This window comes from Pogona vitticeps, chromosome 1 (genome assembly GCF_051106095.1).
Source record: "Pogona vitticeps strain Pit_001003342236 chromosome 1, PviZW2.1, whole genome shotgun sequence".
Taxonomy (NCBI): Eukaryota; Metazoa; Chordata; class Lepidosauria; order Squamata; family Agamidae; genus Pogona; species Pogona vitticeps.
This window is the reverse complement of record NC_135783.1, coordinates 77,654,683-77,678,976: the sequence shown is the minus strand read 5'-3', so window position 1 is coordinate 77,678,976 and position 24,294 is coordinate 77,654,683. Positions and strand designations below refer to the sequence as shown.

General features: G+C 41.6%; 1 protein-coding gene and 2 long non-coding RNA genes across 3 annotated transcripts in view; 1 reads left to right on the top strand and 2 right to left on the bottom strand.

The window, feature by feature from the left end:
* The window catches only part of LOC140705995 (uncharacterized), a 24,420-nt gene extending 20,617 nt beyond the window's left edge, over nucleotides 1-3,803 (bottom strand). The window contains exon 1 of the long non-coding RNA XR_012085666.2: nucleotides 3,202-3,803. This is a non-coding gene — a long non-coding RNA (uncharacterized LOC140705995). The remainder of the gene's footprint in view (nucleotides 1-3,201) is intronic.
* On the top strand, nucleotides 3,659-15,658 carry STX11 (syntaxin 11). Its single transcript, XM_020812097.3, has 2 exons — nucleotides 3,659-3,779; nucleotides 13,457-15,658. Exon 2 carries the CDS (start codon nucleotides 13,465-13,467, stop codon nucleotides 14,329-14,331), a length of 867 nt encoding a protein of 288 aa, XP_020667756.1. The 5' UTR covers nucleotides 3,659-3,779; nucleotides 13,457-13,464; the 3' UTR covers nucleotides 14,332-15,658.
* Nucleotides 13,405-24,294, bottom strand: LOC144585945 (uncharacterized). Its single transcript, XR_013540583.1, has 2 exons — nucleotides 22,412-24,294; nucleotides 13,405-22,060 (listed from the first exon to the last, which is right to left on the bottom strand). It is a non-coding gene; the product is annotated as an uncharacterized LOC144585945 (long non-coding RNA).

The following is a 24,294-nucleotide window of genomic DNA, read 5'->3' as shown; positions in this document are numbered from 1 at the left end:
GAAAGAGAAAAGCAATTTCCAGAAAGGCCCGAGTCATCTTCCTTGAGAAAACAGAAAGGTTTGTACAGCCCTTAAAACCTAACATCCTGATCCTAACCACATATATAACCAATGTGATCTATGCTTACTCAAAAGCAACTCACACTTTGTTCAATGGCTTTCACAATATGGGTGCACAAAATTATCAGCATATTTACAGTAGTAGGAGTGGTTTGGTACCCATTGGGATTGGCAAGGTAGAATGCCATTGGAGAGGAAAGCAGAGTAAATGGTAGCCTGAACTAACGAATTCTGGTGTTGCCCTCTTCCCCTTTCTTGGCAGGACACTACAATATCTCAGATGCTTCGAAGCAACATGAAACAGTATGAGTAGAGTTAAAGCAAGTAAATATTCTTTGTCAGTGCAAAGTGTGTTAGCTGAAGTGAAGCGAATGGTATTTATTACAAAATTGTATAAAAAGTCAAGGCATAGACAGAGAGGAAAGAGACAATAATGGACAATCTTTAAGGGCATTTTTTCATAGCTGACTGGATAAAACAAACCATATTGTTATATTAGACAATGGCTGTGTTTAGTCATTGAGGTGGTGGTTGCATTCCTGGGTGCACATAAAATCGTGTGATCAGGCCTGGGCCCAGGAATGCAACCAGCACCTGAGAAGGAGCGGCAGTTTGTCACAAGATTTAAGAAATTTCCATTACACAAGCATAAATCGGATGTAGTCTCAGGATGGAAGGAAATAAATCTTCCTTTATTTCAACTGAAAATTACCCAACGCACTGCAGCTCCAGGGGCTGTACAGAGTGAAAAAACAAAGAGGGAGACAAAAAAGTGGGACAACACATCACCGCTTCTACATTCATGGCATTTATACATTGCATTGCATATAACCACCTGAAGCTTTATACAGTACATTGTTCACAACAAGAAGAATCATCCAGTCTATTATGACAGTTAATGGACAGATGTAACCATTCTGCTTTATACAAACCATGAATCTTTGGTCTATATTAGCTCTGTTTTCTTTTATTTGGCCTGTACACAGTTCCAGCAGGAGAAAGATCCCTTATTTATGGATGTTATTTTACACAGCTATTATTTAGGGTCACTCTGATTAATCCACAGCCTTCTGCCTAACAAGGTAAGCCTATGAAAGAAGAGAGAGAAAGTCTATTTCCTCATTTAAACTTTTGGGGGCCAGGGTACCCAGTCTCAGTATCCAGTCAATCATCCTCTTTTTTTTTTTTGATGGAGCCTTATAATTACTGGTATGGAAAGCATCTATAGCCCAGAACTGCAAATCCTTTATAGCATGGTTGTTTTCCATGTAATGATTAACCAGAGGCATTTCTAATCTTATATTCCTAATGTTGCCTCAATGCTTCCCTATATGTACTTTAAGGGTCCTAGATATTTTACCTATACAGAGCTTATTAATAGGGGCATCTAATGCCATATATTACCCAGTGGGTGTAAGTGGTGAATTCTCTGACATTGTATTTCTTGCCACTGCAGTGATTCACTCTACATGCATATTGGCAACAAGTGCAATGTCTACAAGGTAACCATGCAGAGGGGCTGTTCTTGCCCAATATTAAAGGGTCACTTTTCATTTTTCCTTGAGCTCATTTTAATTAGAATGTCCCCAATATTATCTTAAAAGAAACCAAAGGTCTTTCTTGACAACCACCTATATTGTTCAAAATGTACCAAATGTATTTCTTAATGCTGCTTTGTTACTTGTCAGCAATGTAATCACAAGTCAAAATATTGACTTAAAAATTAAATTCATTTGCAGGGTTTTTTTTTTCCTTAGGAGGTCAGTGTGTGTGGTATAGTTGCCTTTGCAAAGCTGTTTTCTACAACATGATCAGGGTAGCCATTATCTCTTACCTGGCTTCTTAGGAGCTTGGATTCTGGAAAGAAATCTTTCTTTCTGGTGCAGTTTCTTTTGATTCTTAGAAACTGCCTAAATGACAGATTACATCCTAGTGATCTCAGATAAGAGCAGTCAAATCTAAGGTAAGTACTGCAATCAGATGGTTTCCTGTAAAGTGTTGTGTATAATTTACTGTACCTCCTTCTTTTTTATAGTTAGATCTTTTTTAAAAAATGTACTTCTTTATGGTGATAGAAAATATTAAATTTTCTATCACCATATTTCTCTGGTGGTCCAGAGGAACCCATTGTTGTTGTTGTTTAGCCGTTTAGTCGTGTCTGACTCTTCGTGACCCCATGGCCCAGAACACACCAGGCCTCCTGTCTTCCACTGCCTCCCGGAGTTGGGTCAGATTCATGTTGGTTGCTTCGATGACACTGTCCAACCATCTCATCGTCTGTCGTCCCCTTCTCCTCTTGCCTTCACACTTTCCTAACATCAGTGTCTTTTCCAGGGAGTCTTCTCATGAGATGACCAAAGTACTGGAGCCTCAGCTTCAGGATCTGTCCCTCCAGTGAGCACTCAGGGTTGATTTCCCTTAGAATGGATAGGTTTGTTCTCCTTGCAGTCCAGGGGACTCTCAAGAGCTTCCTCCAACACCCATAGCCCCTGCTAATTATCACAGTGTTGTGCCTGCATTTTGTGTACCATATGAGGATGTACTCATTGTAATCATGCACAGTGGCTAAACTGCAGTACTGCAGTCAAGCCTATGCTCACAAACTGAGTTTGATAGGATGGATTCAGGTAGTTGGCTCAAGGCTGGCTCAGCCTTTCATCCTTCCCAGTACCCAGCTCATGGAGGGAAGGCAATGTGTTCCTTGCATAATTACGTATATCTTAAACTGTCCAGAGAGTACACTCTAGCACTAGGGGTGGGATATAAGTTTAAATAGTCACAATACAGTAATAGAATCTTTAAAAATCCAATTTCTCTGAGTAATTTTTACTCTTAACCAATCTTAATTGATTCTAACCGCGCCCCCCCCCGCCCCACAAATTATCAGACTTCTCAAAATTCAAATGAACACGGTGGGATACTCTCGTCTAGGCTAATAAGCAGTGGCATAGGTAGAACTTACAGGGTCCAGTTCTCAAGGCTTTCTGAATAGGGCAGTCGACATCATTTGCCATGGCCAAATGCCGTCCCTGTTTCCACTGAGCTTGGCTGCACAGCAAGTGGGATTAAAATGGATTTTCGTGAAGAACTTTCTATGGGTGCATAGAAATGGTCCTAAATGAGCAACGAAGAGCCACTAACCTGACCAAAGGCCCGCTCCTCATTTGCTGATATTGATTCATCCAGTTGCCTGCATTTTGGACCTTCCTCATGGGGACGGGCTGGTGGCTATGGGGACTCTCATGACGGGCACCCGCACCTCCAAAGTCACCACCCCTCATATACAAGACAATCGTCTTGGTATCTCGCAGGTGGCCGGCCACGGGTTGTAGGTGAGACCCTTGCGGGGATGACGCCCTGCGATGAGACTGCCCCAAAGCATCCTAGGCAGGTCACCGGTCTGGAGAGTCCGCCTCGGGACACACCGCAGCGGCCGCGGCGCGGCTTTCGACGGTGCGGTCCCCAGGCGCCGATTCACCCGCACCTTCGTTGGGCACCGCCTCCCTCGTCACTTGCGGGAGAGCCCGAGGAGCCCCGGGCCGGCCAATGGGCTGCGAGGAGGCGGAGGAACTGGGGGGGGGAGCGTCTGAGCGGGGGAACGGGAACTCACTCCCACAAGGCGCAAGTTGACAGCCTCTCCCACGAGGCAGCGGCAGCGCAGTCCAGGATCTGGCGCGTCGAGAGTGAGCTTCGTTTTCTCGCCTCTCCCGGCGTCTGCGGTGAGTTCTCGTTCCCAACCGGGCAGTTTCCTTCTTACGGGACGTTTGCCAGAAGCGGGGCGGCGTGTGTGTGGGTCGGCGGGTGGGTGTTTTGTCAGGCCAAAAGGTCATCGAGTGAGCAGGGGAAAGGCTAGCTAGTGAGCCTTCTGAACAGCCGCCGACGGCCGGGAAGAAAAGGGGATTCGCTCCGCTTCTGCCCCGAATTTCTTCTCGGAGATGGAGGCGCTCAGTGTGAAGCCGCTCTCCCCTCCTTCAACTGGAGCGGCGCGAGTTTCGTCTGTGAAATGTCAGTCTCCGAATGGGGTGCGGAATTCCGCCCCAGATGAAACGGCTGGGGATGAAGAAGAGGACCGAAATAAATGCTTCGTGGAAAGGGGGACGCCCGCTTGGTTGTTGATAACACAGGAGAGGGCAAACGTACCTCTCCAGGTGTTATTCTTGGACTGCAACTCCCATCACCCTTCCCCATGAGTTGCACTGGCCAGGCTTGGTGAGAATTACACGCGGCCACATCTGGAAGGACTTCCTTGCTCACCGCGATGTAGAAAAGGCAGACCAGAGCTTGGGTTTTAATTCACTAATTCGCTCCATCCACAAAGTGCTTTCCACTCTGTCAAAATCTGGTTTTACACATGTTTCCTTATAGCTAAGTCTCCTCACCCCTAGTTGCAGACAAGTTGTACAGTAGTGATAATGAAACTGAAGGTGTGGTCTTGTGCGAAGCTCGCCAGGAAGATGTCAGTTATGTAATTTGGGGAAAAACTTTAGATTTCTTGTAGCCATCGTACCTCAAAACTATTGTGTAGCTGGAGAATATGCAGGATAGGGCAGGGGAGAAGGTAGAATGTTAGCGATTTTTTGCTTTTTTTAAAAAAGAGCAAGTTATGATAACAATAATAATAGTTATCAATTCACTTCCAAATTAAGATGATCCTATGAATGAGTGGTCTCCAGAATATCTTATTAACAGTTCTGCTTAGCTCTGGCAAATTCAAGCCTGTGGCTTCCCTTATCGAGTCAATCTGTCTCATATTTGGTCCTCACCTTTTCCTGCTCCCTTCAACATGGGACACAACAGAGGTGTGTGAAATGAAGGCGGGGAGAAAGTTGATGAGGGAAAAATTTTATTCTCTGTATTCGTGAAGGCTTTGTGCTCTGTGCTACTCCAGTCCTCTGAAGGTGCCGGCCACAGAGACTGGCGAAACGTTAGGAAGAACAACCTTCAGAATACGGCCAAAGAGCCCAAAAAATCCACAACAACAATTTTTATTCACTCTCACGTAATGCTAGAATTCAAACCTTAGTGTAATGAAGCTGAATGGTGGGAGAATCAGAACAAATAAATGGATGTACTGTACTTCACTCAGTGCAGATTTACTAAAAATACAAAATTTACCACTACCAAGGCATGGTTGCCAAGTTCTATGGTTAAAAGGGGAAACAAACAAATTTATGGAATATAGGTCTATCAATGGTTTCTAGTTATGATGGCTATATATTATGTCTATTATCAGAGGAAGTGTGTTTCTGAATAACAGTTGCTAGGAAAGATGAGCAGAAGGGTGCTATTGTACTGCATTCCTGTCTTGCCTGTGGACTTCTTAGTAGCATCTGCTTGGCCAGTTTGTACAGAATCCTAGACCAGATAGGCCTTTGATCTCATCCAGCAATTCTCTTTTGGAGTCACCATTGTGGTAGACAGTTGTATTTGTCTGACAACTTTTAGGTTTATTTATGTGGCTTTGGGTCTGGGCAGTAATTTGTTAGAAGGTGTTTGGGCTTCCAAGGTAAGCCACTTTATGTCTTCAAAGAGAGAAGGATGGATGATGATAGCAAACTAGTTTAGTGGCCCCTAGTAGGTCTGGAAGCAAACACATTGTAGTTCTACTCAAGAGCACTGAGTTCTGATTTTGATGTAAAGCCAAAGTATGTTTGACACTCTGCTGCTACTGCATTGCTTTATCTGCCTAATTAGTCTGAGCCTTTAGAATTGTAGCCTAAGGCTAGATTCCTTTAGGGTGTGTGTATGCATGCACACATGCACAGTGGTCATCACAGAAGGATGTCTTATCTGATGCACTGATTTCAAAATCTCTTGTATGATGGATGCTCCAGCAAAAGGTATTGTGGTCCATTACTACAATCCTCTATTCACCTACCTGAAAGTAGGTCCCATAGAACCCAATGATTCTTATCTTTTATTTTATTTTATTTTATTTTGTTTTGTTTCATTCATTCATTCATTCATTCATTCATTCATTCATTCATTCATTCATTCATTCATTCATTCATTCATTCATTCATTCATTCATTCATTCTGTTTATATCCCACCTATCTGGTCGTTGCGACCACTGTAGGCGGCTACCATTCTCCTGATGAAGGGACCAAGGCAAGCGTTTCTGAGTAGGCAACCATAGGATTGCTGAGTAGCCAAATATAAGATTGAACTACAAATTACAATCTTAACATAATCCATTTTTACTTTAAACCAAGGCAACTGGGCTCTGCAAAACACATGCCTCCTCCCGCCGCAGCTGCCACTACCTACTCCTGCTTTAAGTGCATGACTGTTCTAGATACTAGAATTCTATGCCTGTTTTTTGGTGTGCATATAATTAATTTTTAGTGCTGGATTTCGCAAGCTGGCAGGCATGGAGCTGCGGGCCTAGAGCAGGGTCAGGCAACTATGGCCTTCCTGATGCCTGTAGCTGGCAACTCAGATTAGTCGTAGCAAGCATAGCCAATGGTGAGGGATTATAGAGTTTGTCATTCAAAAACATCTGGAGGAACGCAATTGTTCAACCCAGTTTCCAAACTGTCATTGAAAGACAATGAGTCTCTATGTACTGCAGACCTAGGTTACCTCCAAATGACACAGGAAAAAGCCATGCATATACAATGGGGTGGGCACAACGAACATGGGTTAGACTGATGGGTCCAGAGAGAAGTGACGTAAGGAGGAATCTAGCAGGAGAAGATTGGTCTGAAAAAGGAAACTGTAAGCCTGGTAAACCCAATGATTATTTATTCATGTCAGAGTGTTGTTATATTCAGAAAGATTATATTAACATTCACTTGTAAGAGATTAAAAAAGAAAATATTAAAAGAGGATGCGCATAAAATACAACAGTATATGATTAATTATATATTAAAAGAAATACATTAAATAATTTTAGATCAAAATTGTGCTATATCAATTGCATTAGCTCTCCCCCTCACAAGATCGTCTTCCATGCACATTGTAAGACATAATGAACATTAATGTCCCCTATTTTGGTTTTCTCCACATTCAAATGTTGTTACTCCAGCAGATAAATGTTCCAGTTTCTCTCTAAATTGTCCTTAGACCTTCCAATGCCATTTCAATCCAGAGACTTCCAAACATCCCATCCAGCATTATATCTTGATGTTAGGTACTCAACTGGTTCTATCCATTCCACTGGATAGGGAGTTCTACCGCTCCTCAAACCTAGCCTGGCCTCCTCCGGTCAAACATTTAGTGCTGCACTAGTGCTTAAGAAGCTCTTTTGAGATTTCGGTCTTCTCCTAGGAGGCTGCTCCTCCTATAAAAGATATGCTACATTTTGTGATACCTTTCCTCTTTCGCTGTTTTCTTAATAGGCAGTTCCTCAGAGCAACGTTATGTTTGATGTTTTAGCAGTGTTTTTTAGATGTGAATGTCCAGCCCAAAATAATACTGTACATAAATATTTTGGAGACTTTAGTTGTATACCTGCTATCTTCGGCTACTTGTAATTTCCTTGCTGTTTCTTTATTTCTTAGATGAAAGGCACAGATTTGTAGGGGATTAAGGTTTAGATGGCCATCCCTGTAGCATGCTCTAAGAGCTTCTAGGGAAGTGGTATGTTGGTGTTCCACATCTTCAGAACTGTAACTCTCAGCTGATAGAGCGAGATCATCGACATAGATAAAACCGTTTGTATTTGGGGCTATGGGTTCATTATTTGTATACTGTACTGTATATGTTGAAAAGAAGCAGGGATGGCATTACCCTGAGGTAGGCTATTTAAAAAAATTTCTATGACTTCTCTCTTGAAATTCAACAAAAAATATTTATGGGCCTGAAGGAGCATAGTAACCATTTTTGTAAGTCCATAATTTTGGTAATATAGTGCAGTTTATTCAGCATTTTTTAAATAGTGGACATTAAAAATCATATGCAGGAGTTAGGTCAACAAAGGTTGCCCCCATAACTTTATGAGTTTCCAGACCTTCCTCTGTATGCTGAACTCAGTTGAACTATACAGCTGTTACTAGGCCTAAAGCCTGTCTAGTGATGAATAAGAAAAGATTCAGCTGTGGGTATTAATAGTTTGAATCTCATTTTTCAAAAACTTGGTGTGGATGAGAATTTAATGAGATGGGCCAGGTAGTTTCTAGGCTTCCCTGGTTCTTTACTTGGTGTTAATATAGCAATTACACAGGTCTTGGGCCATAGGTAGTTTGGGAGATAGACAAGTACTATTATGTTTGTGTGAGGATTTCTTAGTACTTATGAGCATAGGTTTAGTACAGTGGTTCTTAACCTTTGTTACTCTGATGCTTTTGAACTGCAACTCCCAGAAACCCCAGTCAGGCCAGCTGGTGGTGAAGGCTTCTGGGAGTTGCAGTCCAAAACTCCTGAGTTACCCAAGGCTAAGAACCAGTGGTTTAGTGCATAGATTTAAAGAAGCAAAATGGAAAACTGTATCAAGATATATTGGCAAGCCTAAACTTCAAGTAGGGACAAATAACCAGTTTCAATCTTCCAGGAAGTAACTCAGTAGAAAAGAAACACTAAGTTTCAGTAACTAGTTTATGTAATTTTTTGCCAGTTCCCCACTTGCTTCCTGTCAGCTGTGGGAGAGCAAAGCTTGTCACTTAAGTCTGTTGCTCCTACTGATGCTGCATTATAGTCATGGTTTGCCCAAATGCTTTTGTTGCCTGAGGCAGAGCAGCAAATGGCACTGCCTATCATAAGTACAGTAGCCCAATATAAAGTATATGAAGAAAAAAGACCCACAAAGGGCTTTTCCCACTCCTGACTACAACATGTTAAATCGCTAACTGTTTGCTACCCATTCATGACAGCAAGAATCAGATGCCTCAAATACATCTCTCTCTGCTTCATAGCAGTGCCAGCCCTGATTATGGTTGATGGTCTTAAGTCTAAAACGTGTTTCCAGTTCAAATTGAGAAGTAAAATACTGGTTTGTTAATCCAGTATCTTTCCTGTAATCTCATTTCACTGGTGTGTCCGAATGCACATTTTTCCTTTCTCAACCCAAAGGCTTGCTTTTATGGTGGAAAATGAAGTCTTGCACTTAAGATACTGTTACAGTGAGGAAAGGAAAGCCATTTTTTCAATCAGCCTCACTATAGACTCTTCTCTAAAAGCATCCTGGGTTTCCATCACAGCATGGTCCCATAACAATAATGTTAGTCTAAGCCTGGATTATTATTACTTTTTAAAATTACATTTATTGAATTTGTTAGATGTGATTTTGTGGAAGACAATGAAGGCCCAGGAAGGCAAGTGTTGTTCTTCTGATAGATAGAAATATGATGTGAACAGATCCATAACTTTCACACGTATTTCCTATACAGCATTTTTCAAAAGTGATGCTTCCTGAACCTCTGTAATTTGTGAGTGAAAAATATAATGCTAGCCGCCTAGAGTGGTCGAAATGACTAGATAGGCAGGGTATAAATACAATAAATAAATAAATAAATAAAAATATTATATCAGAAGACAGGCTATATTTCACATGGGGGACTGGTTGCCTCCTTTATATACAAGACTTCATAGTCCTCAATTGTTCTGTTCACAGGTATCCTCAATATTTCTGGGGTCCACATGTACTACTTCTAGTGCAGTACATGTCTACCCAGAAGTAAGGCGCCCTGAGTTCAGTGGGCCTTTCCCTTCACTAAATATGTTTGTACAATTGCAGCCTTAAAAGATTTTCAACAATCATGCACAATGTATTCTCGAAGGCTTTCACGGCCGGGATCTGGTGGCTGTTGTGGGTTTTTCGGGCTCTTTGGCCGTGTTCTGAAGGTTGTTCTTCAGATGTTTAATTACTCAACTAAACATTTATGCAACTTTGGATCCTACTTGTATATTAACATTTGTTGTCTATTAACATTTTTGGCTTTCTATTGTTTTGAGAGTTAGAATGGCATTATAGTTAAACTTCACAAATATTCCTTGGCTAATAATATACAGTCATATATTCATTTGGTTGTCTTATATGTATTTACATGAATACACACACACACACACACACACACACACACACCATGGAAAATGTGTAGCATGGAGAAGCATCTGAGATACCCTGAGAATTTCTGATCAGTGATTAAAGGAATCTTGTCTTAGGAGTTATGGAATAACCTGCTTTCATAATGACATTAGTACTCAAGAATGTAATAATCATGAGATGTCCTGTCACTTGACAGTATATATCTAGCAGGTCTAATGAAGCTATAGTATATTGAAAATATAATATACTGTCTTGGTGCTTAGTAATCGTGCTTGCATAATTTGCTTCTTAGTTGTTATGAGTCAACCAGTCATTAACATGGAAATAATACAAGCTGTATCTCATGACCTGTGTTCCATGAAGAATGTGTGTAAATTTAGAGAATACTGAAAAGAATGGATGACAATATTTTGGCATATCATGCTACAATTAGTAAAGAACAGTACCTATTTTTTCACTTGCTCTGCTTTAGGTAGAAGTATCTGTGTTTTGTAATAGCACAGATCCTATTAAATTTCTCCATATAAGAGAATCACATATCTGAAATCTCTTGTTACCTAAACTAGCTACATTCTCTTCATTATTTTGATTATTCTAATTTGTTCAGCATCCTGTGAGATATAACATACAGTTTCACTCTATTTCTGTTACTCCCGCTAATATGTTCTATTAAGTGTGGGGAGGGCATTCTGTTACTCTGGTGTAATCAACACATCAAAGCTGAGACCAAACTGGCAGAAAATCCATGAATAGAAACACTGGTATTTTTAAAGTATTATTTAGTGGGGTGAGATTAAGACTGGGTCTGTGGTGCTGGGAGTGGGATTAAAGAAGGAGGGTTTTCAACAGAGAAAACGGAGTTAAGGAAAAAAATTTAAAAATCCATTTATTGTCATTGTAAGTATATACAAGGTATATCCAAACAATGAAATTCACACAGACACCCAGAGACCAGACCCACATGGACACACATAAAAAAATCCCCAAACACTCCCCACCCACTAAAATCCCCCACTAAGAATACAAACATCTACACTGCAGGCTAAGTAACACTGTCCAACTATTCACTATTGGTGGTCTTTAAACTCATTATTAAGTGCAATTATAGCTCTAGGATAAAAACTATTCAGAAAACATGTGGTCCGTGTCTTAATTGTTCTATATCTTCTGCCAGATGGCAACAGTTCAAAAAAGTTATAAGCAGGATGGGAAGAGTCTCTCAGGATGCTGTGTGACTTCCTCAGACAGCGGGATGTGAAGATGTCATCCAGGGTTGGTAGCTGGAGCCCGATGATATTCTGGGCAATTTTAATGGTTCTCTGTAGAGCTTTTTTGTCTGCTACAGAGCTACTCCCTAACCATGCCAGAATGCCATAGGTTAGGACACTGTCAATGGTGCTATGATAGTAGGACAGAAGTAAATGCTGAGATAAATTTAACTTCCCGAGCATTCTCAGGAAATACAGCCTCTTCTGTGCCTTCTTCACTAGCATGTTGGCATTTATAGTCCATGAGAGGCCCTCTGAGATGTAAGTGCCCAGAAATTTAAAACTACCAACTCTCTCCACTTCCTCGCCATTTATGTACAGTGGTAAATGTACATTTCTCTTCCTCCTAAAATCAATTATAAGTTCTTTAGTCTTTTTGATGTTAAGTGCAAGATTATTATTTTTTACACCAGAGTATCAACCCTGGTACTTCCTTTCTGTAAGCAGACTCATTGTTCTTATTTATGAGCCCCACCACTGTCGTATCGTCCGCAAATTTAATAATTGTGTTGGTGTTATACAGTGGGGTGCAGTCATGTGTGTACAGGGAATAGAGGAAGGATCTTAGCACACAGCCCTGGGGAGCTCCTGTACTTAGTACTAGGGTAGAAGAATAGTGAGATCCCGTCCTTACTGACTGTGGCCTATCTGTCAGAATGTCCTTTACCCACACACAAATCTTATGAGGTAATCTCAAGTTGATCATTTTAAAAAACAACCTATTGGGTAGAATGGTATTAAAAGCAGTGCTGTAATCCACAAAAAACAGCCTCGCATAGGTTCTCTGTTGTTCTAAGTGACTCAATACAGTATGGAGTAAAATGGACACAGCATCATCAGTAGATCTATTTCTCCTGTATGCAAATTTCCTTGGGTCCAAAGAAGGTGAAAGACTAGCCTTAATGTAATCCAGCACCAATCTCTCAAAACATTTCATAATAACAGATGTGAACGTTGAATCCAGCCGCTGTCAAGGAGGCACCGTGGGGGAATCCATCCCCCAACCTGTGTCTAAACCACTGAAGCTACCCAGCAGTTTCATTTAGAATTCTTGTGATGATAAAATGGGTGGTTCCCATGAGTTACACTGAGATATCTGGGTGGATTAAAATGTAAATGAATAAATAAGATGATATTCTTGGAATGGCTAAAAACAGGGCTTCAAAAATTACTTCTGAATGTGGTTTATTCCCATTATTCCTTGCCTCTCTCTCTCTCATTCTCTCTCTCTTCTGCTGCTCTTTACTTTCTGCTGCAACTTTAGGAGGACATTAATAATAACATACACTTTTATAATTTCTAAGAAAATGTCTCTAAAATGCTGGTTAAAGTAACTTTTGAAACTAACTAGGAAATGTTATTTGTTGCATCAATAAATTATATTTGATACTACTTGATATATTGGTTTTGAAATACAATTTTGTTATACTTTTGTTATCCAAAAAAGCAACTAGTTACATGTAACTACACTGCTTGTATAACTTGTTACTTCCAAGCTCCACTAAAGTAAAGATGAATTGTTCTAATCCAACACACACACTTTTAAAACTTTTTTAAAAGGATACATCTGCACTATCTGTTTTTTGTACATGAGGAGAAATGGAACAATTTTGAAACTAAGCTTAATGATGTAAAAATTACCAAAATGTCCTGAAGAATCATGTCAGAGCAAATTGTGATAACATTCTAAAAACTTTACAATGAAAACCACAGTCTTGCTGGAAATGTTGCTTCTCAGTTTACAGTCTTCATGCCTCATTTATATCAGTGGGTGGAAAACTTTTAAGTTTAGATACTGATCAACACTACAGCTTGTGCTTATGTGTGAACAATGATCTACATTTTCATTGCAAAGCATGATTTATGTTTCCTGCCTTTTATGTAATGTGGCATAGATAAGCATTTCAAATTATATTAGGACATGTAGCTTATAACAATCAGTAATGTGTCAGGAAGTTACTATACTTGAATGTGTCCATAAGTAAGTATAGTAAAGATATCTGGAGCATTACTCCTGCTTGCTGGTTTGTAGAAGGGTAGTCAGATAAAGAACAAAAAAGTGCTATTTTGATTTATTTGTATTTTAAAAATTTGTATGATTTGATTTGCTCATATTTATTTGTATTTTTTCTCTCTTCCCAGAGGCAGAAATGAGAGACCGTCTCTTTGAGCTTTATGAGCGTTCTCGGCTTTACAGCCAACATTCTCTTTCTGCTGAGGACAACTTGCAAACACCTCACAAAACGCTTCTGTTTGAAACAGATTATGCTTTAGCAAGCCTTTACAAAGACATTCAAGCAATCCGAACAAGCAATTACCACCTGAAGGAGGATGTTCGGCGTCTGCGCAAACAAAATGCTCGCTTCCTTACATCAATGCGCCGCTTTAGTAGCATAAAACGGGATGCAAACACAATTGCAAAAGACATCAAAGCCCGTGGTGAAGATATCCACAGGAAACTTCAGGCTTTGAGAGACTTCAGTAATGATGCAGAAACAACATACGGCTCTAACTCGATCATTGCTCGTGTATCGAAGGACCACTATGCTGATCTCATGCATGCTTTTCAAGAAGCCATGTTTGAATACAATCAGACTGAGATGAACCAGCGGGAGAACTGCAAGATTAGGATTCAGCGACAGCTAGAGATTATGGGCAAGGATGTGTCTGGGAATCAGATAGAGGACATGATGGAACAGGGGAGGTGGGATGTTTTCTCCGAGAACCTTCTGTCTGATGCAAAGGGAGCCCGTTCAGCCTTGAATGAGATAGAGACACGGCACAAAGAGTTGATGAAGTTGGAGTCCCGAATCAGAGAGGTCCATGAACTCTTCTTGCAGGTAGCACTGCTGGTTGAAGAGCAGGCTGACACCTTTAACATTATTGAGCTCAACGTGCAAAATGTTGAAGACTTTGTTGGAGAAGCAAAAGGAGAAGTGAGGAGAGCTCTCGAATACAGGAGGAAACATCCCTGCCGAGCACTTCTGTGCTGCTGCTTATCCTGCATTATGGGTTGACTGTCCTCTTGAAGGCATGAGATCAGTGTGTGTCACTTTCAAATTACTATATACTTGGTGTGTGTTATTACCTCCTCTTTTATTTTCACCTACTCCAGTTTACATCTATCACCATATATTAAAAATAAAAGGATAATAGCAAGTTGAGATGTGTGAGCAGACAGCACGTATTAGTTCCACCTTGCTGTCACAGTCACTAACTTACCACAACATATACAAAGCCTTGAAATATTGATCAAATTAATAATACATTGTTCCCAAAGTTGCACCTTCAGTGGAAAAACAGAATGTTCCTGTGAATCTGAAAGAATCAGTAATATTAGGTGTAAAGAAAATTTAAAACCCACAAATAGATGCAGTGTGGATAAGGCAACCTGGACAACTAGCATGCTCACATGAATTAAGAGTTTGATACATGATGATGATGTAACTGTACATACAAGATACTTATTTTTATATGTGTATTGTTTCTATATATTAAATTAAATTAAGGTGCAAAAATATTTATTCCGGTTACTATATGAAGAATGTTGTTTACTATTTGTCCTGTAGCTTTGCCTGTCATGAAGGACATGTGGTCAAAAGGCTACTGTAGAGGAAGATGCAGAGACTAAGCAGGATGAAATAATTGCTTTTGCAAATAACTAGTAATTGTAAAGCTCCATCCAAGTCATGGGAAAGTAAAAACCTAGTTATGGGTAAATGAATGTGTAGAAGAAATAATTTAGAATTCTTGGGAGAATTAAGAGCCTCTAGTCAACTTTCTGAGTCCATAAGAAAGCTGAAATGAAGCCAAGGAAACAGACTCACAAATCAAGACTCAAAATATCTCCTAGTGCATTGGTTCACAATCTTGGATCCCCAGATATTCTTGGACTAAAACTCCCAGAAGTCTTCACTACTAGCTGTGCTGGGCAGGATTTCTGGGAGTTGTAGTCCAAGAACACCTGGGGACCTAAGTTTGGGAACCACTGTCATACTGTTTGGAAAATTTTATTTAGATGAAATATCTAAAAACCATTCGTTCCTGTTCCAGCTATACTAAATATGGGATGGTGGTTAAAGCAGAAACATTTGTAAACAAGATTGTTAGTAATTTAACTGTACAACTTCAAAAGGTACAAAATTCAACTGATGCCTTGGAAACTTGTCTGTTGATCTGATGCTTAGATAATAATTATTTCTAAAGTATGTAAATATTCCAGTTGCAATATTTTATAACTTTTTGCTGATTTTATTTTAAACCAAGATTTTTCGGACACTGAAAGCTTTCATTTTGAATTTTTATATTTTGTGTTTTTTTAAAATAAATATTTGACTATTCGCACTTAATGTTCATTATAATTTGAGAATACAATTGTTCTCTTGCATGCAACCATGAAAGAGTTTTCAAAAGAGGCTGCTTAAACAAAAGAGTAAACTGGCAAATTCCTTATACACTGGAAATAATTGCAAATCTATTCCTGAATACTGTATTAGAAATTGAAACTCAGAGAAAAATGTTTGTCTAAATAAGGACACATAAGAACATATTTATTTATTTACTTACTTATTTGATTTATATACCACCCATCCAGCAGCCAAAGCCACATAAGAACAGCCCTGCTGGATCAGGCCAAGGGCCCATCTAGTCCAGCTTCCTGTACCTCACAGTGGCCCTACCAGATGCCTCTGGGAGCGCATGAGACAACTAGATACTTATCTCATGATACCCCTCCCCTGCATCTGGTGTTTTGTGGTACCTTCCTTTTAATTCTGAAGATTATACATCCCTATCATGGATTGTAACCTGCAATGGACTTTTTGTCCAGAAATCTGTCCAATCCCCTTTTAAAGGCATCTAGGCCAGATGTCATCCCCACATCCTCTGGCAAGGAGTTCCACAGATTAACAACACACTGGGTCAAGAAATATTTTCTTTTGTCTGTTCTCACTCTCCCAACACTCAATTGGAGTCGATGTCCCCTGGTTCTGGTATTGCATGAGGGGGGGAAAGCTTCCCTCTCTCCACTTTATCCATCCCCTGCATCATTTTATATGTTTCAATTATGTCCCCCCTCAGGCGCCTTTTCTCTAGATTAAAGACCCCAAATGCTGTAGCCTTTCCTCATAAGGGAGGTGCCCCAGCCCAGTCATCATTTTAGCTGCTCTCTTCTGCACCTTTTCTAGTTTCCAGTATGTCTTTTTTGAGGTGCGACGACCAGAACTGTACACAGTACTCCAGGTGCGGCCTTACCAGCGTTTTGTACAAGGGCATTATAATGTTGGCTGTTTTATTTTCAGTCCCTTTTTTAATGATACATGGCATGGAATTGGCCTTCTTCACTGACACCACACATTGGGCTGACAGTTTCATTGAGCTGTCCGCCAGCACACCAAGATCTCTTTCCTGATATGTCACGGATAGCTCAGAACCCATTAACTGATAACTAAAGTTTTAATTTTTAAAAAATTGTTGACGCAATGTGCATTACTTTACATTTTCTTATATGATCCTTCTGGAGCTCTTCATAAGCCCCTTCTGGTCTTCACCATCACTGCTTATCCCTGTCTCCAGGTCATTGATGAACAGGTTGAGAAGCACCAGTCCCAGGACAGCACCATGGGGCACACCGCTCTTCACCTCTCTCCATTGTGAAAATTACCCATTGACACCTAATCTCTGTTTCCTGGGTCTCAACCAGTTTATCAATCCATAAGATAGCCTGCCCTCTTATCCCCTGGCTGTGGAGTTTTCTCAGCAACCTTTGGTGAGGGACTGCATCAAGCACCTTCTGAAAATTCAGATAGATAATATCCCCTGGTTCACCCCCATCCACATGCCTATTGAGCTTTTCAAAGAATTCTAAAAGGTTTGTGAGGCAAGACGTACCCTTACAGAAGCCATGCTGATTTTCCCTCAACAAGGCTTGTTCTTCTATGTGTTTTAAGATTTTATCTTGGATGAGGCTTTCCACCATCTTCCTTGGAACAGATGTTAGGCTAACTGGCCTGTAGTTTCCTGGGTCCCCCATCCTTTCCTTTTTAAAGATTGATATGACATGTGCTGTCCTCCAGTCCTATGGCACAGTGGCCATTTTAAGGGACAAGTTGTATATTTCAGTAAAGAGATCAGCAACTTCATTCCTCAGTTCCTTAATAACCCTTGAGTGGATGCCATCTGGGCCCAGTGACTTACTGATCTTCAATTTATCAATTAGGTCTAAAACATCCTCTTTTTAAACTTGTATCTGATTTAATTCATTAGTCAGGAGGGGTCATTTGGGTAGTGGAATCTGCCCAAGGTCTTGTGTTGTAAAGACATATGCAAATAACTCATTTAATTTCTCTGCAATCTCCAAGTCCCGCTTTCCCTCCCTCACCATCCAGAGGGTCAGCCACTTCTCTGGTAGGCTTCCTGCTTCTAACATATTTAAAAAAGCTTTTATTATTTCCCTTTATATTGCTGGCCATACGTTCCTCAAAGTCTTTCTTTGACTTCTGTATCATCTTCTTACATTTATTTTGCCAGAGTCTGTGTTCCTTTTTACTTTCCTCATTTGGGAAGGAAATTACATTTACGGAAGTGCCCCTCCTCCCCCTTCAAAGTCTCTCTAACTCGGCTCGTTAACCACGCCGGCACCCTCATGGACTTAGCTGAGCCCTTCTTTCTTTGCGGTATACACTTCTGCTGGGCCTCTACTACCATTGTTTTAAACAAGCTCCATGCACTCTGGAGAGATTGGATTCTTTTTACCTTCCCTTTCAACTTCTTTCTAAATACCGTAGTTTCCTCACCTGAGGGAAGTCCGCCCTTCAGAAATCAAGGGTTTTTGTGTCAGATTTGCTTTACACTCTCCCCCCAACATGCATGGTGTAAGAGATTGCAGCATGGTCACTATTCCCTAGCAGCTCATTCCTGGTTAGGGACATTCACGTCCCTAACCAGGTCCCGAGTACCACATAATATTACATCCAGAGTCACCTGTCCTCTGGTGGGCTCCATGACAAGTTACTCGAAGGCACAGTCATTTAGCATGTCAAGTAACACAGTCTTTCTTTCTTGACCCAAGCACATATTGACCCAGTTGATGTGAGGATAATTGAAGTCCTCTATGATTACAATCCTGTCCCTCTTCGACACCTCCCTGACTTTTCTCCTAATTTCAAGGTTGTCCTCAAGTTTTTGATCTGGAGGACAATAGCATCTCTCACTCACACACACACTATCACATCACTCCTTGGGCCTGGAACTTTAACCCACAGTGATTCTATGATGGAGTCAGACTCACCGTCCATCTCCATTCTATTGAATTATACCTCCTCTTTGACATATATGCCACCCCACCTCCAACACGCCCCTCCCTATCCCTCCTATAGAGTTCATAGCCTGGCATTGTGGTATCCTACTGGTTCTCCAAATTCCACCAGGTTTCTGTTATGGCCACTTTATCAATGTTATCCCTAGCCACCAAATGTTCCAGCTCTCCCATCTTTGCTTGGACTCTTCAGGCATTTACATAGAAGCTTCTGCATATTGGGGTCCCCCAAAAAGGGTGGTTTGTTTCTTTTTTTCACATCTGCTCCTTCCAGTGGAAAAACTATCACATCCCATCACTTTTCCAGTCCTAATTCCTACAGTCATCACTTTGTGGTTTTCTACCCTCTCCACCCTCATTCCACAGGGATGAGTAGTACCGAACAAGACACCGCTCAAGTCCTGTTGGGTTTCCCCCACTCATATACTCATTCGGGTATCACATCCAAGCTGGTACAGGTGGTCATAATGGTATTTTCTTCTCTCTACAACCAACTCTGTACTATATGAAAACCACTTCCAGATGACTTCTTAGTTCTTCAGAGCTGGCTTTGAGAGTATAGGGTGTAGGTTGTCGTAGGAAAAGATTTTATCAGAATGTGTGACCTCCACTGTTCAAGAAATTCTAAATATGCAATATATTTGATGATAGCAATTATATATATATAATTGCTTTCATCAAGTATATATATTACTACTTGGCATATGGCACATGGCATACTAGTATTTATTCTTTCATTGTTTAACTCTTACCAAAAACACGACTCCTCTACCCATGTGTCAGTGTGTTTCAAGACAAGGTTTACATTTCAGATTTGAGTGAAACTCAAGGGGAGAATGAAGAAATCAAACTATAGGGATTCAGGACAGAGATTCTCTAGACATCCTGCCTGATCAGATGCACATGGGCAACTGGAGTAAAATAAAATAATGTATTCTTTGGAAAGCTACATGTGTAAGTGAACAGCTTCATTCTGTCAGTTCCACACAATCAAATTTAACAACTTCTTTTGCAAAATTAGTGGATTCTGCACTGATTTGGTTGGATTTTTCCTGCCATTCACATGATGTAAGGTTTGCCTTGCTTAGTTCAATGTCTTTCCCCACAACTTTCCTAAAGTTTTTGTTGCTGTTAAGAGCAGAGTTTATTTTCAGTTCCACTTTGTTCTGGCGGGAGTGAAGTGTAGCGCTATGATGCGTGGGTGACAATGTCCTGTTTGGAAGCTATCTGTTTAACAATAAAACAAAAAGACCAAAAAGCTCCAAGAGAGAAAATCCATTGGAGATGTGAAATATTAATTTTCCTAATCATACAGAGTTTCCTTTAAGAGAAGTGCCTCTAAAAAGGGGAATTTTGTGTCGAAATCCTGTTGAGCTCTATGCTTCTTCAGAAAAAAAGGAACATAGGACTTTTCCTACATGTGGAAAAGCCCTAACCATTGTGATGTGCTCCTAACTACTGGGCATACTATCTAGGAATGATGTCTAAAATATCTGGAGGGCACCAGGTTGGGGGAAATTGGAACTGAAGGTCATATTCAGTTAGTTACTTTCTCACAAGGACGAGCTAGGTAAGCATTCTCTTAAGATGTGTTCCTCCAATATTGATTAAGAATTGTCATCGCCAACAACAGGGTAATTTTTCTACTTTTAGTGATCCTACACAGGCCAGATCAGAACATGCCACAAGAGTAGTTGTGCTCGAGGAAGCTGCTTCACTTCAGAAAGAGTTTCTGATGACTCATACAAGTGAGCCACACATTGCAAGGGTATGGTAACACCTTCCTTTCTTCCCCTATTTCAAAATGATTACTCACTTGATTCTGAATACAGCTGCAAGATCCTTGGTACAAACAAATCCTATACTGTACTTCAAGACAATTTAATTGGGTAGGTTACCACATAGCGAACTAGGATCCTTGCATGCATTACTTAAAAGTATATGCTGATCTTCCAGAAGTGATGTTAATGGCATGAATGCAATTGTGTGTTTGTGTGTGTTTTCTTACATCTACACAGCAGCTGTCTTGGAGCCTGAGCAGTAAGGCATCTGCTAAGGCACAGCAGAAGCATTTACCCCTTCCCATACACTTTGGTTTCAAGGTAAAGCCCCCTCCCTGTTTACTACAAGCACTGGGAGAGAAGCTATAGTATAGATGATGCTGATATAGGTGTATCTACCAATGCAAGAGGCATCTTCTAGGTCAGTGATGGTGAACCTATGGCACGCGTGCCACAGGTGGCACACAGAGCCCTCTCTATGGGCACACGAGCCATAAGTCACCATAGAGAAATACTGACCCATCTTCCGATCCCGGATTTCCGTGCAGTGGTCCAGCAGAGGGGTGCAATGACAACCATTACGGGTCTAGCCCAATGGGGGATTGGAGGACCAGGAAGTATTTATTTGTTAATACTGCCCATAGAGGAAAAAAAGGTGCAAGCATTTATCCCTTGCAGTGCAGGAGCAGTTGTTTTTTTTCTAAACTAAACCTTCAGCATTCGGGTTTTAATTGCAGTATTGGCACTTTGAAATAAATAAATTGATTTTGTGTTGCAGTTTGGGCACTCGGGCTCAAAAAAGGTTCACCATCACTGCACTAGGTGCTCAGAGGCAGCCACTGCCCTCAAGCAGCAGATTTTGCAGTACCAGTGTATTTTTGCCATCTATCCATAGCATGGATCCACATGAATTTTAATGTATGCTCATCTCCAAATCATTGCCCATCTTCATTTCCTCGGTTGGGGCACTGGCGTGAGAGGAAGCTTCTTTGAACTGGCATATTTTCTTCCCACTTGTACTTTGCAAGGAGCTGTCCATGAAGTGCTCATGGTGTTGATGATGAAGATCAGGCTTGCCAGGTATCAGAGAATGAGCTGCTGTGCCAGGAAATGCCTGGGCTCCCCTGAATCTCCAGGCCAGGCAAACAAATGTGAGGAGCAGTGGTGGAAGGTTAGGAGCGAGTCTCGTTTATTGTTATGGGGTGGCCATAGTGTTTGGGTAACCAACTCCAACCTCTCTGAATGGCACCAGGGCTCACTGGCTTTTGTGTCTGTCCAATACGACACATAATATACTTGCTTAGGAGCTCAGACAGGGAACCCACAATGCCTAGCTCACTCCCTCACACATGCATGGAGAAATATTATGTTCCCAATTCCTGTGACATCACAAGGCCCCACACCATGACTTCACAAAGCCCGACCGCAGGCATTGAGCGCAGATATAATGAGGGGGTGGGGAAGATAATCCTGTGACAGACCCTGACAAACAAGACAGCACTTCAAAACCATTCTGGGAAATTCTTTTATTGGTTTTGGAAAAGAGGCTAAATGGGTATTCTCAGCGGAGACAATGGCCTGGTTCAGTTCCAGTAGGACGTCTGCTTTCTGGTCCCTTGCATCCCCCTGGGGAAGAGGAAGTTTCGGGCCCTGCAAGAGAAAGAGAGAGAGAAAAACAATTAAGGGCCAAGCTCGCCCACTGCCGTCAACTGGCTTCAACCCAGGTATATCCACCCACCAATGTTCTGGCATCTTCATCCCAGAGTTCCACCTGCCAACATCCACTGGCTTCCACCAGGAATATACACCCATTCATCTCTTCCACTCCACTTCTGAAGCCAGCCTCCACCAGCTCCCGAATGCTTGGTCACACACACGCCCTGGCAACATCTTCACAGAACGCCAGCCAGCCCATTCACACACACATTCACACACACACATACACACCAGCCACCCCCAACACACACACACCTTCACTCCACCAGCCATTCACAAACATACCTGAGCTTCCACCAGCTTCTGCCAGCTGGTTTCAGGAGACTAACGTCCCCCGGCTTCATCCATCAACCTCTGCCGGCCTCCGCCTTGCGGCCTCAGCCAGCTTCCGCAGGGAGATTCCACCAGCTTCTGTCTGCCAATGTCCACCGACTCCCCCCCCCCGGTTCATTGCCGACATCAGGCAGCTTCAAGCCACGGATCTCCGTCAGCCTCGAGCTGTTAACCTGCAAGCCCACTTAGCAAATTCATCTGCTTTCGCGAGAGAAATTGCCTTGGGCAGAAGGGCTGGGTCCCCTCCAGCCACTGCCGCTCTCTCTGCTGGACTGCCCTCTGCCAACTGGTCTCCCTTCTGGTCTCCTGCCCTGCCCAGCAAGCCCCTTTTATCTGCCAGCGAGAGGTGGAGCTCTGTGAGGTCACAAAGACCCAGGAGAGTAGGGTTGGGTTCCCAAGGCAGCAACAGCAGCACCCTTGGGATTGGCTGAGTACTGAAGATGATGTCAACAGTCCCTCTGATCATGTGATCCATCCACAAAAGCTTGCATTTTGCATGATTTTTTAAAATCTGTGGCCTATTAAGATATCCCCTGTGGCCAATACCTCTGATTGTTAAATCTCCGCATGTTGACCTTCTGACAGGATTCTAGGCTGGTGCTCCAAAAAGTTATGTTCCAGCATTTGCACCAAAAGGAACTTTCCTAAGCCCTGAGCTAGGGGGGAAATGAAAGTAATAAATGAATAAGGATGGGCACAGTCACACAATGAAGACTTTGATGCTTTTTTTGCCTCTTTTTGGACATATTTTTCTTGCCCTTGCCATGAAAAAGATATAAGGAGCCTGTTAAGAAAACCTAAGTGTTTGAAACACGTACAGTACGAGTATTGTAACACCATCCCTGCACTATCCAAGATGCAGTTGTGTTTCAAAGACTCTCCCAGCCTTTGGAACTCTCTCCTACTGGAAGGCAGATTTGCCCCAGCAATAAGTATTTATTTAATAGCGCCCATGGGGGAGGGGAACACAAGCATTTAACCCTTGCAGTGCAGGAGCAGTTATTTTTTTCTAAACTAAAACCTCAGCATTCAGGTTTTAATTGCAGTATTGGCACTTTGAAATAAAGTTGATTTTGTGTTGCAGTTTGGGCACTCGGGCTCAAAAAGGTTCACCATCCGTGTTCTAGGTCATGGGGGGGTTAGGTCTGCACTTGTGAACAAAGAATTAAAATGCTCACTCCTCATCCTGTGGTCACAGTGCTGTTCAGGATCTCCACAGCTGCTATTTACATTTTCTAAAATATCATTTTAGTGTTCACACAGTTAATATTGTATCTATTTTGGTATAGGGCACTTTATCTGAGTGTGACAGGGTTCTTGATTCAGACTAGGCAGTTCCTCCTCTCTAGTATAAGTCATCAAAGGAGACGGATTAACATTAAACAACGGTTTACTGTTTTAACAGTTCAGAATGGACAACTTCTTTGGGTCCAACGGGACCAGCAACCATTGATGCCTCAGGCCACCATTCTGGTAACCCTGGTATAACTAACGAATCTTTTAACGTGGGGACATCCCAAACTTTGTGAGGTGTTGAGCTCATAGTGACTGGATCTGGAGACCTTTCCCTCTCAGATACATGTAAACAGTCAATTCCAAGTGTACCTGTTCTCCCAGCTGTATCTCCAAACCCGCACTTTCCTTACTCTTTTGGGGTCTCTTACCCATTTCACTCTTTGTCTCCCATTGTTGAGGAAAAAAAATACATAGGGTCCTGCCCCTCTCAATGGCAGTTCCCCTCCTCCTTTCCCTCCCTCAGACCTCTTCCACTCCTCTGAACCCCAACTCTTCATCCTTCCTATCTCCCTCAGATCTTTCTCTTTCCCCCATCATCA